Source organism: Mauremys mutica, chromosome 1 (assembly GCF_020497125.1).
Source record: "Mauremys mutica isolate MM-2020 ecotype Southern chromosome 1, ASM2049712v1, whole genome shotgun sequence".
In the NCBI taxonomy this organism is placed as follows: Eukaryota; Metazoa; Chordata; order Testudines; family Geoemydidae; genus Mauremys; species Mauremys mutica.
This window is the reverse complement of record NC_059072.1, coordinates 90,174,606-90,190,682: the sequence shown is the minus strand read 5'-3', so window position 1 is coordinate 90,190,682 and position 16,077 is coordinate 90,174,606. Positions and strand designations below refer to the sequence as shown.

Here is a 16,077-nt window from a genome sequence, read left to right as displayed (position 1 = left end):
TCTCCCTCTCTTCACCACCGTGGCAGCCCCTGAGCAGGGTCTGGGAAGGAGGGGGGGGTCTCTCCCTCTCTCCCCCACCACAGCAGCCCCTGAGCTCAGTCTGGGAAAGACAGTTGCCTCTCCCTGGTAGCTGCAGCCCTGGAGCTGGGGTAAGTCGCCTCTTTCTCTGGCCGCTGCAGCCCTGCACGTCTCAAATTCCCCTCACCCGCTCTTCTCACCACACTGCTACAGGAAAAATATATCTGATATTCTGTCTCTGATCATGCCCAATACCTGATGCTTCAGAGATGGATGTCAGCCTTCTGTAGTGGAGCTAATTCTGCAATCTTATCCAGTGGAATGGAGGGTAGGAGGAATTGCTTCCCAGTGAACTTTGAGAATGAAAGCATCTTAGTATGCTATGCATGCCCATATTAATGGATGCGCTAATGGGGCCATAGCCCAGGCCCCTCAGAAGACTACACCCTCCCCCAACCCATGGAATTGCAGTAAGTAATGTGATCTGCACTCACTTGCAGTGACACTCAAATTTGGCCCAGTCACTGCTGCGTCATGATCAAGGGGCAGCTGGGACAAACCTGAGCAGTGTTGCAACCCCAAGTGATAGGTCACAATGCCCAGAATAGGGAGCCAGCCCCAGCCCCATGGGACAGGAACCACTGCTGCAGGGTAAGTGTGGGCTGCACAGAGGTTTTTGAAACTGAGGCCCTCCCACCCTTCCAAACAATTAAAAACATGAAGGGAGGCCTCCGGGGTCAGAATGTAGCAGGGCTCAGGATATTCTGTCTCCAGGTCCCAGAATGTTCTTAATCTGGCCCTGTTAGTATGAGACTACTGCTCTGTGTCATGAATGAACAGAGAGAGACCCTCAGTGCATCAGTGAGTAGATGTGTCTTGTAATGCTATTTCCCATTTCTCCTTCTACAGGAAAAAATGTGACAATCAACGCCACCTACCATAGCTTCAACACATCACTGTACATCTCACAGGGCTGTCGCACCGCCACCTGTGAAGGTGTGGAGGTCATCAAGCAACTCTATGTGAGTACTAGGCATTTCTACAGGAATCCTTTTCTGTTTATGAAAGTGTGTTGAGTGTTGGCTAGAGGCAGGTATAGTGTGTGCTGGGAGCAAAGTACAAGCTTCCTACACAGACACTCAGTTTACCTCATTTCCAATTTATAGCACCCCCTAATTCCTACTTTCTGCCCCATACATCTGTACAGCTAGCCTCTCTTGAGCTACTTCGCTCCTCACCTGCAACTCCAACACAGCTCTGATAATGCATTTTAATTCTGACATGTAGTTTCCCTGCTGTTCCAGACCTGAGCTCCCACACAGCTTTGTCATACACCTCTGTGCAGACCACACACTGCCATGCATCATTCTGTCACCTCCTTTCTTCTCTTGCTCCAGATTCATCCTCTTATCTGTTCCCTCATTCCACAGTCCCTTCTCTCACCACTCCGCACTTGCTCAGTGGGAGTTTATCTTGGTGCTCTGTCTTCTCAGATTTCACAGTCTCCTTCTAATCCCCCTTGCCTCTGCCTTGCGCCACATTCTGCATTTCCCATATCAGTAGCCCCTTCCCTCACTTTGCACTCTCTGTTGCAAATGCTCTTTTATCTCTTGCAGAATAGCGGCACACTTGGCTGCGTTGTCCTGGGACCCACTTGTACTTATGCCACGTACCAGATGTTCTCGTAAGTATCAGAAAAAAAACATTACTGTGTTCCAAGGAAGTAAAATACTCAACAAAATTGTTTCCTACTCAGACTAGCATAGACACTGAACTTGTGTGTTGGACATACTGTGCTTCATAATCAGGGTCCTACAGAGCTCTTATATCTGGCCGCTACCTCTGGCAAGGATAAAATGCCCCCTATAGAGCTTATTAAGGCAACTGCTTTACCAGGTAGGACTCAGGAGAGGAGTGATAATGATTGACAAGTAGTCTGATCACTCAAGGTCTCAGCAGGAGACAGAAATTATTTTGAACATAGGAATCTCTATATTGGCTCAGACAAGTGGTCCATCTAGACAAGTATCTTCTCATTGGCAGTGGACTGTAGTTGATGCTTCAGAGGAAGGTGCAAGAAACCTTGCAGAAGACAGTGCTGGGATAATGTGCACTAAGGCCTGGTCTACACTAAAAAGGGGGTTCGAATTAGGGTACGCAAATTCAGCTACGTGAATAGCGTAGCTGAATTCGAAGTACCCTAATTCGAACTACTCACCCGTCCAGACGCGGCGGGGTCGAACTCCGCGGCTTCCCCGTCGACTCCACCACCGCCGTTTGCAGTGGTGGAGTACCGGAGTCGACCGCGGCACTTCCTGAGTTCGAACTATCGCGTCTAGATCAGATGCGATAGTTCGAACTCCGAGAAGTCGAACTCACCGCGTCGACCCGGAAGGTAAGTGTAGACTAGCCCTAAGAGACGGTTTCCTCCTAACCCCCAATATTTAGAGGTTTGCTCATTCCCTGAAATATGAGTGATTATATGCCTTCCAGAATTCTTGTTTTTTAAAATATATTTACTGTTATATACATGAACAACACAAGAGTAAAATGTTGTGTGTATATATAAGTGAAGATATTGTTATCCATGAAATTATGGTCTGACCCTTTTTTGAATCCTGCTACACTCTAGGCCAAAATGATATCGTGTTGCAAGGCGTTCTATAGGCTTTTTGTGCGTTGTGTGAAAAAATATTTTCTTTAATCAGTTTTGAATTTACCTTCTTTCAATTGCATTGAATGTTTCTTTGCTCTTTTACTATGCGTCAGTGTGAATAGAAATCCCCCTTCTCTTTTCCACTCACTGTTTTGTATATTTTTTAATCATGCTCCCTTGTATTTGCCTCCTCTCTAAGGTAAAGCATCCCAGACTTTTCAGTCTCGCTCATACAAGAGTTTTTCATGTCCCTACTCATTCTGACTGCCCACCTCTGACCCCATTCTGTTTCTTCTATATCCATTTTGAGGTGGGATGACCAGAACTGAACATATTATTCCTTGTGAGGGTGTGTGATTGATTTATATTATACAGTAATATTACCTGCTTTGCATATAGCAGTATTATAATATTTTCTGTATTACACTCCATCCCATTCCTTAAGCATCCTAGCATTGCTTTTTTGGACTCCTGCTGTACCTTGATCAAAGAGCTTCACTGAGTTGTTTACAATATTTCCCAAGTCTTATTCCCCCCCCGACCCAGTTAATTCAGAATGTTTATGAGGAGTTGAAGCTTCTGCATGGCAACGAAGAGCACTAACCATTAAGCAACCAAGTTGACCCAGGGTAAAATGAACAGATTTGGGAAACAAAAGCAGGTTATTTACCTGGCGGTACTCTAAACCAGCCTGGTAAATTTCCATTTTAATAATGAAATCATCTTTCTGGCTCATTGCATCAATTGTCCTCCCGAGCACTGTGCATCCATCCACTGGCTCCCCCTTTTCTACTGCATCAAACATAAGCTACATCGCTTCATAATAATAATGGCCTTTATCTGGAGATAAAGTTAGACAGTAGTTCTGTCATACCAGTGCCAGATAATTCTAATTGCCATATTGTTCAGTACAGTATTTCCTATGAAGTATAAAAGATTGTCCTAAAAGAACTGCAGAATTTTTCTAGTGTAATGTGATAACAGTGCAACATTGCAGAAAATACCTTCACCCATTACAACCTCTCTATGGAAAAAACATAGTGGTGTTTTCATAAATTCATCCCAGGTGGAGGTTTGCCATGTTTGTCTCTATAACCAGGGCCGGCTCCAGGGTTTTTGCCGCCCTAAGCAGCAAAAAGAAAAAAAAGCAAAAAAAAAAAGAGCCGCGATCGCGATCTGTAGCTCTACCACTGCCGCTTCAGTCTTCGGCGGCAATTCGGCGGCTAGTCCTTCACTCCGAGAGGGAGTGAGGGACCCGCCGCTGAATTGCTGCCAAAGACCCAGCGTGCCGCCCCTCACCGTTGGCCGCCCCAAGCAGCTGCTTGCTGGGCTGGTGTCTGGAGCCGGCCCTGTCTATAACCACCACTATTTCCCCTTCCCCAAAATGTCTGGTTGTAGAAGTAAGATTTGTCAATGGCTCTGAGAATCTCTCCTCCAGCCCTGCTCTGTGAAATGCTAAAACCCATTTAAGAAGAATGGCTATTGGTGGCCTGTGATTAATCTGACATCATTCATCTGGCAAAGGATGTCAGCCCACAGTTCATCCAAAACTGGCTTGATGGAAATAACAAGACTTCACTAAACTATTTTAGATAGCCTTAGTGCATAGGCTGGCATTGTACAATAATTTTACCCCCTACATAAGATGAAATGTGATAACTAGTTCTAGAGGTTCTTATATCACACTTAGAGGTTGAGAGAATGATTATACAAGGGATCGGTCAGCAGACAGGTAGCTTTTTGTTTCTAGCTCCCCTCTGGCCTCAAGAAAATTACAATCATCACCATCTGATAGCTGTTCCATGAACTGTTTAAAATAAGTTGATAGGTTTCAGACCCACTCCTAGCAGCAGACGATGGCATCACAGCAACTGTGATGGGTTCCCCCCAGGGTGCCACCCAGAACTGGGGTGCCACTTGGCCCCCTGGCCCACCAGCCTGGGCTCCCTCTCACATTGTACTGCTGTGACATTGCCCTGAGCTATGATTCCCATACACTTCACTCAAGCTCAGTGGTTAGATAAAGCAAAAACAAGTTTATTAACTACAGAAGATTTTTAAAGTGATTATAAGTGATAGCAAACAGATCAAAGAAGATTATCTATCAAATAAACAAAAAATGCAAACTAAATTTGATATGCTAGATAGGGTGAGAATCTGCTATTCATATCAAATCTAAGAGATGATACAAGCAGGCTGCAGATTCTTAAGGGGCAAGCTGCACTTGCTTTACAGCTCGGAATCCCCAGATGTTTCATTCACAGGCTAGAAATCCCTTTAGCCTGGGTCCAGCACTTCCTCCAGTCCAGTCTTTGTCAGGTGTTTCCAGGAGTCTTCTTAGGTGGGGAGAGAAGAACACCAGATGATGTCACTCCCTGCCTTATTTAGCTTTTTGCATATGGTGGGAACCCATTGTTCCCAAAGCTAAGTTTCCAGACCAGTCTGTGGAAAAATACTGACATCCCAAGATGGAGTCTAGAGACATGTGGTCTCATTACATGTCCTTGTAGAGTCATAGCAGCCATTACTTGGAGGCTGTAGCATTTTCAGGAAGGCTCCCCAGGTGGGAGATAAGCTTCTCTTAAGGCCTATTGTTTTTTCCTAATGCCCCATTGCCCTGAATAGTCCCTTCCCCACCCACTATCTAGACTGAAAGCATCTTGTCTAGTGTGTGTTACCCATCCATCCATGCGTTACTACCAGGGGCGGCTCTAGGAATTGCGCCGCCCCAAGCAGGGCGGCACGCCGCGGGGGGCGCTCTGGCGGTCGCCGGTCCCGCAGCTCCGGGGGACCTCCTGCAGACGTGCCTGCGGAGGGTCCGCTGGTCCCGCGGCTCCGGTGGACCTCCCGCAGGCATGCCTGCGGATGCTCCACCGAAGCCGCGGGACCAGCGGACCCTCCGCAGGCACACCTGCAGGAGGTCCACTGGAGCCGTGGGACCAGCGGACCCTCCGCAGGCATGCCTGCGGGAGGTCCACTGGAGCCGCCTGCCGCCCTCCCGCGGCATGCCGCCCCAAGTGCACGTTTGGCGCGCTGGGGTCTGGAGCCGGCCCTGGTTACTACATTTAAAATACAGATACATAGTCAATATTTATAACTTCAGATACAAACATGATACATGAACACAAAATAGGATAATCATATTCAGCAAATCATAATGTTTCCAATGACACCTCATATGACTTATCTTGCATAAAATACATTATAATTATGTCATAATCATTTGGAAGGGTAATGTGTAGTGGAGGCATGCAGTGTACCTATACCGAGGCTAGTTAAATTGTCAGTCGAGCATCATTATGCTGTACTGACATTTTAATTAAAGATTTCACCTGTTCTTTGGTGGCATGGGGTGGGGTATTATTTCAAATTTAGTTTGTTGTAAAACGAAGTCAGGACACAAAGTGAGAAAGTACTGGGCATGTGAATCATGGTAGCTACCTTGATGCGACATCAATTCATTTATCAGTCATATTGGTTTTTTCCCCCTCTCTTCTTCCCCTTAGCGTTGACACAATATTGCACCTCCCTCTGATCTCTGCAGGGAGCTTTGGGCTGTCATGTGACTACAAAGACAACCTAACTCGAATCCTGACTCCAGCCAGGAAACTGACCTACTTCTTCGTTGACTTCTGGAAAAAGTCCAATTTGCCATTCAAAACCAGCTCCTGGGAATCCACCTACCTCTATAAGACAAATAACATCACAGAAGACTGCTTCTGGTAAAAACATTCCCAAGTCTCTCCCAGCTACTGTCCTAGAAAACTTGGACTCACCTCTGGCATGATTTCTTTAGGCTGTCCTTAGATTTCTCCCTCTCTCTCTTTCTCTCTCTCTCTCTATTGCTCTCATAGAATTGAGAGTTGGAAAAGACCAATTAGCCCATCCAATCCCTCTCCTTTCCAGAACAGCAATATTCTGTACACCAGTGGTTCTCAAACTAGGGCTACTGCTTGTTCAGGGAAAGCCCCTGGCGGGCTGGGTCAGTTTGTTTACCTGCCACATCTGCAGGTTCGGCTGATCGCAGCTCCCTGTGGCTGCGATTCGCCGTTCCAGGCCAATGGGAGCTGCAGGAAGCGGCGTGGGCCAAGGGATGTCCTGGCCGTTACTTCCCACAGCCCCCATTGGCCTGGAGCGGCGAACCGCATCCACTGGGAGCTGCGATCAGCCGAACCTCCGGACGCAGCAGGTAAACAAACTGGCCCGGCCCGCCAGGGGCTTTCCCTGAACAAGCAGTGGCCCTGGTTTGAGAACCACTGCTCTACACTACATTTACCAGTGTTACATCCAGTCTGCTTGAAAATGTTCCCAAGCTACAGACTTTCATCATGTCCATTGGGAGAATATTTCACAGTCTAATAGATTTCACTGCTTGAGTTTTTGTTGGCATCTAAATTAAATTTTCCCTCTTTCAATTTCATCCCATCATGCCTAGTAATAACCTTCTGTATCATCCTAAGTAATTCCTCTACTTCCTCCTTGATGCCTGATTGTCCCCACACAGGATACAAATCCGTCCGGTTGTTACTTGTATCTTGCTAGGGGAAAAGGGTGTATCTGATGGTTGTGGAAGGAAGGAAAAAATCAAGCCCTTGGTTTTACACCATTCAAACATTTCTAGACTGTTTAAATCCCTGATGTAAATGTTTATGCATCTGGCTTAACACATGAGAGGTTCCATTTAGTACTACTGATGTGCATAAAAGTCTGCAAGTTCAGGGCCTGAGTTAGCTCTTTTAATTCTTTCTCACCTTAGTCCCTCCAGTCACTGGTTATTTATGTTACACTGAATGCCTTTCAAACTCTGATCAATGTTCTTCTCTGAATGAAATGACCTAAAATGAAATCAATAGCCTAGGTATAGTCTCTCCAGACCATGGCCATAGAGGGATATTATTACTTTTCTGCTCTGTGACATGATACTTCAGTATATGCAACTGCAGGGGCTGCTCTTTCTGTCATTGCATTGTAAAAATCATATCTAAGCTGCTGTCCACTATCACCTTTAGGCCTTGTTCAGTTTTTTAGAGTCTTCTTCATTACCATTGAATTTCAATCAATGATACAGATTTTTTTCCCTTTAGTTACAGTACAATGCCTTTTCCCAAGTTGAATCAATCTTATTTAGTTACTTTTTGCCCAGACTTTAATCTTTCTAAGTCCCTTGGTGGTTTTTTCGTTGTCCTCACTGGTATGTACAATTCCTCCTAATTTCATATCATATTGGAATTTCATTAGTATATTTTACTCTATTTTTCATTAATGAAGATGTTAATACAGACTTAATATCAATCTCTGTGATAGTCCAACAGACACTTTACCTGCACAATATATTGCTATTTATCATTACCCTTTGTTTAGCCAATCAGCCAATTGTCAGTTTGAGTGTGTTCCTATCCCAGTTTGAATTAATTTTTCAAGTAAGATTGAGACAATTGCTTTATTAACATCCAAATATTACATTTAGTGCACTCCACTCTTTCAGTGATTCGGAAATTAAACTAAAAAAGCAATCAAGTTTGTGTGGAAAGATTTATTCTTTATTGCCCTCTGTCAGGAAAACACATAAGTACCTGCTGAATTTAATGTATCAGGTTAAACCCTATTGACTTCAGTGTGACTTAAGCATGTATTGAAGTGCTCTGTTGAATTGGGAACTAAAATACAATCCCAGTTCCATTATCCCTTGGAAAACCACATTTGCTCCTTTGCACTTCAATTTGTATCTTCTAGGATTCCTCAATCTCCCATTCAACCTCACTCACTAGATTTTGTAATTCCTCAAAGTTTTCTGTTTTGAAAATTATCTTACTACATTAATGCATTATCTGAACAAACCCGTTATAATACCAGATTTAAGTGGTTCTTGGTCAGGTTCAAAGTTTTCCTTTTTATGCTCACATTCTCTGTACTGCTTTCCCTCCCAAATTCTGTTGTTTAACTTTATTGATGCAGAATGGCTGCTGCATTCCAACCCAGAAGTGGCTACATTTCTGTAGTAGGTGAAGTGATCCTTATGTGCTGTAAACAGTCTATCAGACATTTTAGGATTATTAATGAGGGAAGGTTCTATATAAATGTAAGGCGTTAGCAATATTTTCAGCTGATCTATAACCCGCACTTTCTACCCTGCACCAGGTACCTCAATGCACTGGAGGCTGGAGTCTCATACTTCTCTTCAGAGGTGAAGTTCAAAGAGGTTTTAAGGACACCAGAACAATTAAAGAAAATTGTGAAGGATCAGAGCCGGAAAAGCAATGGTAAGGAGAGATGAGAGTTCCCTCTCCCTTGCATGCATGCTGTTGATCTCTGTCTATGCACTACTGCCTGGGTTATGTTCTGGGGAAAATCTTTCCATTTATGGCAGAAAGAGCACAGATACTCTTTTTCCTCTTCTATTTTTGTGAATATGGGAAGATGGCACAGAACTCAATTCCCCTACTGTCTTGATAAAGCATATGGGCATATTCTGCTTGTGGAGGCCTCTTGGGGTAGATTATCTTCTGAAGACATGACACTGTCTTCCTACAAGTCCTGTCCAGTGGAGCATTCATAACCCAGCAGCCCCTGGTCATGGTTTGGATTCCTGTGTCACAAGAATGCCCAGCTTCTCTCTCTGTGTCTGTTTCTCTCTCACACACACCCCTTTTGTGCAACAAGGGGGCTCATTTCAAACATGGGGGAATGACCAATCCCTACTGGAAACCCTGGCCATGGTGGTGATGCCTCAGCTCTATTAACAAGTGCTTATGATAATACTAACCCCTGACATCACCGGGGAGGGGAAGCACGAGAATAAGGAAGCCAGTGACAGACTAATGGTTTATTCTTCTAATGTCCTTTGCCTTAGAACCTTCTATACCATGTTACTGGTAGTAGTTTACGCTGCACTCCATCTATGTGCGATTTTAATGCTCATGAAAGGAAGGTGCTGATAATGGCTGGAGTCAGGCATAATATGAGCAGGTGCTGAGCAAGCTTTCTCCTCCCACTGACTGTGTAGTTCAGTCCTGACCCACAACTATCTGTTCTCCTATTTCTGGCAATGCCTCTCCGCCCTGACTTGCCGTAGCCCTGCTATTCTAGAGTTTATGTTCTAAAGAACAGTATGTAAAACTCTATTTGTCCCCCTCTCCTTAATTGTATGCCTCTCACCTTCTGTTCATCTGTCTTTGCCTGGTCTGTAGTGATCATCATGTGTGGCTCCTCAGCTGAGGTCGAGACAATCCTAGGGGAAGAGAAAGTGGATGAGGACATAGTCATCATCCTGGTGGATCTTCACAAGTAAAGTATCACCACTGGTTTTCCTTCTGTCCCCACTCCCATTTCCTGCAGGATGGAGCTAATGGAAATAGTGCAAGAGGAACTCTCATGCTGAGGAGACATTTTACGATGAAACATTTCCCAGTCACCTCCTTTTCATAGTCTTCTTGGCCCCCTTTTAGCCAATTATCAAAGCTTTTTGGTGTTTCAACCAGGACACATCCTCCACATCACTTATTCAATCCATGTTAGATTTTTTTCTAAGGCATCTAAATTTTGGACTGTGATGTCATAATCATAGAGTCATGACCTCACTGCAGGATGAAATTATAGAATAACGGAAATCATAGTTAGAACCTAGTGTCCTTTCTATCTTCCTCCCTATTACCCCACCAGCAAATGCAGGAATGCACCCAAAAAGATATTCTCCAGGGCTTTGTCTTGTCCAATTTTAAATGACATAAGTAGTGGCTCCACCACCTCCACTGAGAGACTATTCCATAGCCAAATGGATCACCCTACTAGGATATATTTCCTGGTATTCATCCTAAATATTCACTTGCTCAGTTTTATCTTAGTATTCCTAATTACAGCCACTTCAGATCACCTTACATGATTTCTCTCCTTCTTTAAGATGGGATCTTCAAAGGAGCCTAAGGTAGTTAGGTACTCAGTTAGGATTTGGGCATCTAACTACCTTAGGCTCCTTTGAAAATCTGGCCAGAAGGCTAAAATTTTCAAAGGCATAGAGGCACCTAAAGAAGCAGAGAGGCACTTGGTGGGATTTTCAAAAACATCTAAGGCCTGGTCTACACCGGGGTGTGTGTGTGGGGGTCAATCTACGTTACACAACTTCCGCTATGTGAATAATGTAGCTGAATTTGACATACTTAGATCTACTCACCACGGTGTCTTCACTGTGGTGAGTCGACTGCTGACGCTCTGCCGTTGACTTCGCCTGCACCTCTCGCTCCAGTGGAGTACTGGTGTCAATGGGAGAGCGCTCGGCGATCGATTTATTGCATCTAGACTAGACACGATAAATTGACCCCTGCTGGATCTATCGCTGCCCACTGAGGCACCTAACTCATTCAAATCAATGGAAGTTAGGGGCCTAACCTTTTTAGGCGATTTTGAAAATCCCACTAGGCACCAAAATACTTGGTGTTTATGCCCTTAATGTAATTGTAGACATTTCTCATATTCCCCTTAGCTGTACAGCTGGTCAGGAATTTTTTGACAAAGTTTTTCATCCAAAAATGTTGATTTGTCAAATCTCGTGAAAAGGACAGTTTTGATTAAAGTTTGTCTCAACTCCAAGTTGAAATTTCTACTCAAAATAAAAGAGCAAGAGGCCCTGGAATAGCCTGCTGGTTACGGCCCTCTCTTAGGATGCAGGAGCCATAAGACATCTAGGTTCTAGGGCCTGCTCTGCCTAATTCAGAGCAGAGACCTGAACACAGGTCTGTCTCATTCCAGGTGAGTGCCCTAACCATGGGGCTATAGCATCAGTCTTTCTGAGCCAATGAATATTTAACTTACATGAAGTGGAACAGCTCCAACAGAAGAGATATACCTTAGAATAGCCTGGTAGCTAATGCACTCAGCTGGGATGTAATTACCACAGTTCAAGTCTCTGCTCTGAATTAGGCAAAGCAGGCCCTAGAACCTAGATGTCTTATAGCTCCTGCATCCTAAGAGAGTGCCATAATCACTAGGCCATTGGTTATTCTATAGTTGGTCATTCTGATTTTTCACAATTTTTTTGTCCCACAGTAGCATGAGAAGCTTTTCAAATCATGAAATTTCTCGCAGGACTGGAAAACTGTTTCCTACCCAGTTCTACTTCGTTGCATAATTTGGCCAAATGACACATGGGATTTTTTAAAAATCTCCCTACATTTACCATTTCCTCTAGCACCTGGATTGTTTTCTTGCTATTCTGATTTTCCAGTTTGTCAGACATATATAAAAGTCTGAGAGAGAGGCTATTACCAGGCCAGTTATTGCACTGACCTCCACTGCAGTGATCTCAATGGGATTTCACAAATACAAGATTCTGACTTCATTACAGGATGGAACAGCAGCTGGAGGCCTAGAAGTTTTCACTCAAACACATATCTGCAATAACAGGGAAGGGAGTTGTTGTCAGCAAGTGTTGATGGCATTGAGAGAAATGGTCTTTCAGGTTTGCCCTAGGATTAAATCCCTCTTTGAAACATACTAAGCTTGGATGTGAGCAAGTATATAAATCTGAAGGAAATCAGGTAGCAGTAGTGTATTGACCATCTCTTTGATGGTATGTATAGGACAAATTTTTTATGGATGTTAGAATGATGTAAGAGCTATTGAAAATATCACAAAACAGGGTACTATTCATGGTACTCTAAATATCCTGTGACTATAAGTCACCAGTTTCAATCAGGTCCATGCCATCGCTGGCAGGCAAAAAAAACCCCAGGAAAACTCAGATTAGGAATGGGTTATGGAGCCTTTCACTGGTTACAGTTCTATGTGAAATGGACTGGTTATCTCAGTTCAATATCACTAAGACAATATATGCTAGCTGGTTCCAGTAGTGGTAACTTCAAAGAGGCCAAGAATCCCCAGGACCATGGAGTCTGAATGCCTCTCAATCCTAGAGCTGGCCTCTCTGGGTCAGGACTGCGGCACTAAAGGAGTAGTTTAGTATTCTAAGATCTAGGTTCAAACACTTCTTGGAATCACAGGTTAAAGTTCCAACAGGCTCAACTCAATCTTTCCTCCTCCAAAGGGAATACATGAAGTAGCCTGCAGTTCACTTGGTGTGTGTGTTTTTCAGATGACACCTTTAAAATGTGGAGTCCTGTAAGCATTGTGTTGACACTTTCCATAAGATCAGGGGGATGCCCTTGTGTCCTTAGCCACAATTTCCCTGCCTTCACTAGCATGCGGAGTGGTGTCTGAAACTAGTTGCTTCTCTCCCACACCCAGCTTCCTATATTTCAGTGGTGTTGTGTTGATATAGTTGTAAAGAGCAGACTGGGGAGGAAGATGTACTCCTGGTTAAGGCACGCTCCTTGGATTTGGACACTTGGGCTTCATTCCTGGCTCTGCCACAGACCTTGGGCATGTCACTAAGGGTTGGTCTACATGGCACTGGCAAAGTATGTTAGAGGGTGTGATTGATAAAGCGCTTCAATGAACAGTGCTCCTACTGCCCTGGATGGACCCTTCTGGAACAAGCTAAAAGGATTATGTTAACAGGATCTAAGTATCTTTTAGTTCATGCCAGCAAGGTCTACATGGGGCAGTTAAAGCATTTTACAAATCACACCCTTCTAATACGCTTTGCCGATGCCATATAGACAACTTCTATAGAGGTGTTTTGAAGATAAATTCATTTATACGTGGCCCCGCATCACCACCGTGTGTATAAATATTTACAGTTTGGGTGGTGTGTGCAGTGATAGCACAGACTAAATCTCCACTCTGCCCGGGATGGGGGGGATGAGATGATTTTTTTCTCCCTTCAGTAGGAGGATTGGAGCCACCACTGCAGTTGCTGCAGCATGTGGTCTTCTGACAGGGCCAGCTGCCTCAATGCTGCGATGCCCTCCTACCATTTGCTGCTGCTTGTTTTTGATTTTAGCATAACCCTGTAGTTATGGGATGTCTCAGATCAGGCCTTCTCATACACAAACACAGAAATATGCTAAATCCAAACAAGCAGCAGAGGGTAACTGGGTCAGGCCTCACTTTTCTCCAGTGGTGGTGTTCCCCAGATAGCTCTGTGGATTTAAATTCTGTTGGGCCAAGAGCCCTCTGCCAGCCAGAACTCAAGCATAGATCATGTTGATCTATAGAACTAAGTCAGCCATTGCTCGGAGGGCTCTTGCAGAGCTACTAAATCCTGTGGGCCCCAGGGAATTTTCCCTATTGTTCATTCCTAGCCTGATTGTAAAGCACTTTGAGATCCCTTCAGGGTGAAAGGTGCAGCGTGAATGTCTGAGGATATTATTAAGGGCAGGGGCAGTGGGTATGGGGCCATGTGGGGATGCTGCTGCTGCCTCCTGTACTTGGGCTAAATTAGTGGCATAACAAGGGCGAGGCGAGTGAGGCACTTGCCTCGGTCGCACAAAACAGAGGGGCGCAGCTCTACCACAATCGGCAGCGCTTTGGCGGCAGCTCTACTGCCGCTGCTTCTTCGGTGGCGGGTCAATGAGTCCTTGTCGGAAGAAGGACCTGCCACCGAATTGCCGCTGCCACTAAATTCATTCTTCGGCGGCAGGTGCTTCTCTCTGAGAGGGACTCAGGGAACCACCGCCGAATTGTCGCTGAAGAGTCTGGAGCCGACCCTTGTCTGGGGCACAAAAATTCTTGTTACGGCTCTGGGCTAAAGAGAGGACTTTGGACTCCAAAGCTCTTACTCTGGCACTAAATTCATTCTGAAAGTTAAAAAGACAAGAATGAGCAATCAAATGTGGGTTATGAGAGGAGATTCACAAAAGGAGCTTTTAGCAATCCAACTGTACCAATACAATGATATAATACTGCCCCTTCCCATTGATACTTATAGTCAGTTTCCTCTCAGTGATGCTTTCAGCAAGTGGTTCTCAGACTGTGGTTTGTGGAGCACTTCTAGATGGTCTGCGGAGCAGCTTCTGTCATGAAGTGAAGTAGCAGCCATCTTCAAGCAGTGGCCCATCCTGCTAGCGTAGCTCATCACCAAACTTTGATGGTTTCCACAGACTCTTTTAGCTCACTAAACTAAGGAAAAACAAGCCAGCCCTTCTCTCCACCCTGCATAGCTATTTCATATTTTTCTTGGCCAAGTGTTTCTTTAGTGTAAATTCTGCTGTGATCAAGTTTGTAAAGGACACCAAAATTAGAGGGATAGTAAATGCATCAGAGGTCAAAAACAAATTGACCAGTAATCTGGAGAGATTGTAGTAATGGAGTCCTCAGACATCAAGAAGAGACTCGGGCCCAGGTATTTAGGCTCCTAACTTCCACTGATTTTAATAGACATTAGAAGCCTAGATAGTATTTTGGATCTGGGACTCAGTCTCTCTATGTGTAAAGTGCTTCAAACAGGGACAGAAAATAAACAACACAGAAACAAAGCAGGGCAATAGAATCTATTTAGTCATATGTGTTTATTTTTATCTGGTCTCTTCAGATCTGTCCCAATATTACAATTTTGTGTAGCTAAACATTATAGCTGCCATAGGGATAGTGTGAACAATGGAAAGGGATGTATCTACCACAGTGAAAAGTGATTTACAATGTCAAAAAGTTTGAGAACCACCATGTGAACCTGTTAATCAAGAGTTCCTTTTGGGGAGAGAGGGAAGGTCTCTCTAGGTATGCAGAGCTGGAGGTCTCCCCTGCTCCAGCTATCATTGTCCCTGAAGCACTTGTGTTTTTCTTTGCAGCAACATCTACTTTCAGAACACCACCAAATCAGACAGTTATATGCGGAATGTCCTTGTCTTGACGCTGCCACCACCCAGTTACACACCGAATTCCACAAATTCCACAGAAGAACACTTGGTAACCGTTCTATTTCATATCTGATCATTTCATCCAGCTTACCTGTGTTCAAACAAGAGTGTTCCAAAAAAATAAATAAAAAGGCTGCTACTGACTGTACTCATCCCACAAAACAAATTAATCACATTGCAAAACAGCAGCATGGTATAGCAATGTTTAGCTCTTCATGTCATGACAGTGTGACAATGCCGGATAACATCTCATTCTCCTGCTGTAATCTGACATCATGATGTGGGGTTACAGCATCACAAAGCAAAGGTGCAAGATTGTTGTGCTACACTATGAGGCCCAAACTAAGTTCAAAGCTTTTAATTGGCCTGCAAGTGTCTAATTTATGGGACTTGGGAGAGAGCTGTAAAAATTTTTACTCATGGGGGAATTCTGTGCCACTGCGCATGTACAGAATTTATGTCCCCCACAGATTTCTTTGTTTCCCCACAGAAAAATGACTTTCTGACAAGGAAGCAAAGGGAAGCCACAAAAGTGGTCATGCGACCCTCCCCAGCAGTATGTTTCAGGTGCCCAGGGCAGCCAGCAGAGTGGTAGATCACTGTGGGTTGGGGGCAGGATTGGTGAAGACACAGTTGGTGGCTCCTACCCTGCAC

At 44.5% G+C, this 16,077-nt stretch overlaps 2 protein-coding genes across 4 annotated transcripts in view; one reads left to right on the top strand and one right to left on the bottom strand.

Moving 5' to 3' along the window:
- LOC123345961 (intraflagellar transport protein 56-like) overlaps positions 1-10,189 on the bottom strand; it is a 33,830-nt gene extending 23,641 nt beyond the window's left edge. The window contains exons 1-2 of the mRNA XM_044983103.1: positions 10,087-10,189; positions 9,830-9,902 (exon numbers count right to left, since the gene is read on the bottom strand). Of these exons, the coding sequence (XP_044839038.1) occupies positions 9,830-9,902; positions 10,087-10,097 (84 nt within the window). The 5' untranslated portion in view covers positions 10,098-10,189. The remainder of the gene's footprint in view (positions 1-9,829; positions 9,903-10,086) is intronic.
- Positions 1-16,077, top strand: part of GUCY2C (guanylate cyclase 2C) — a 67,824-nt gene that overhangs the window by 1,096 nt on the left and 50,651 nt on the right. The window contains exons 1-7 of one of the 3 annotated variants that reach the window (XM_044983043.1): positions 631-669; positions 928-1,040; positions 1,635-1,702; positions 6,181-6,396; positions 8,813-8,934; positions 9,862-9,958; positions 15,355-15,472. In XM_044983043.1, the coding sequence (XP_044838978.1) occupies positions 645-669; positions 928-1,040; positions 1,635-1,702; positions 6,181-6,396; positions 8,813-8,934; positions 9,862-9,958; positions 15,355-15,472 (759 nt within the window). In that variant the 5' untranslated portion in view covers positions 631-644. Of the gene's footprint in view, positions 1-630; positions 670-927; positions 1,041-1,634; positions 1,703-6,180; positions 6,397-8,812; positions 8,935-9,861; positions 9,959-15,354; positions 15,473-16,077 lie in introns of those variants that run through there. The other 2 variants (XM_044983033.1, XM_044983052.1) reach the window with 2 other exon arrangements.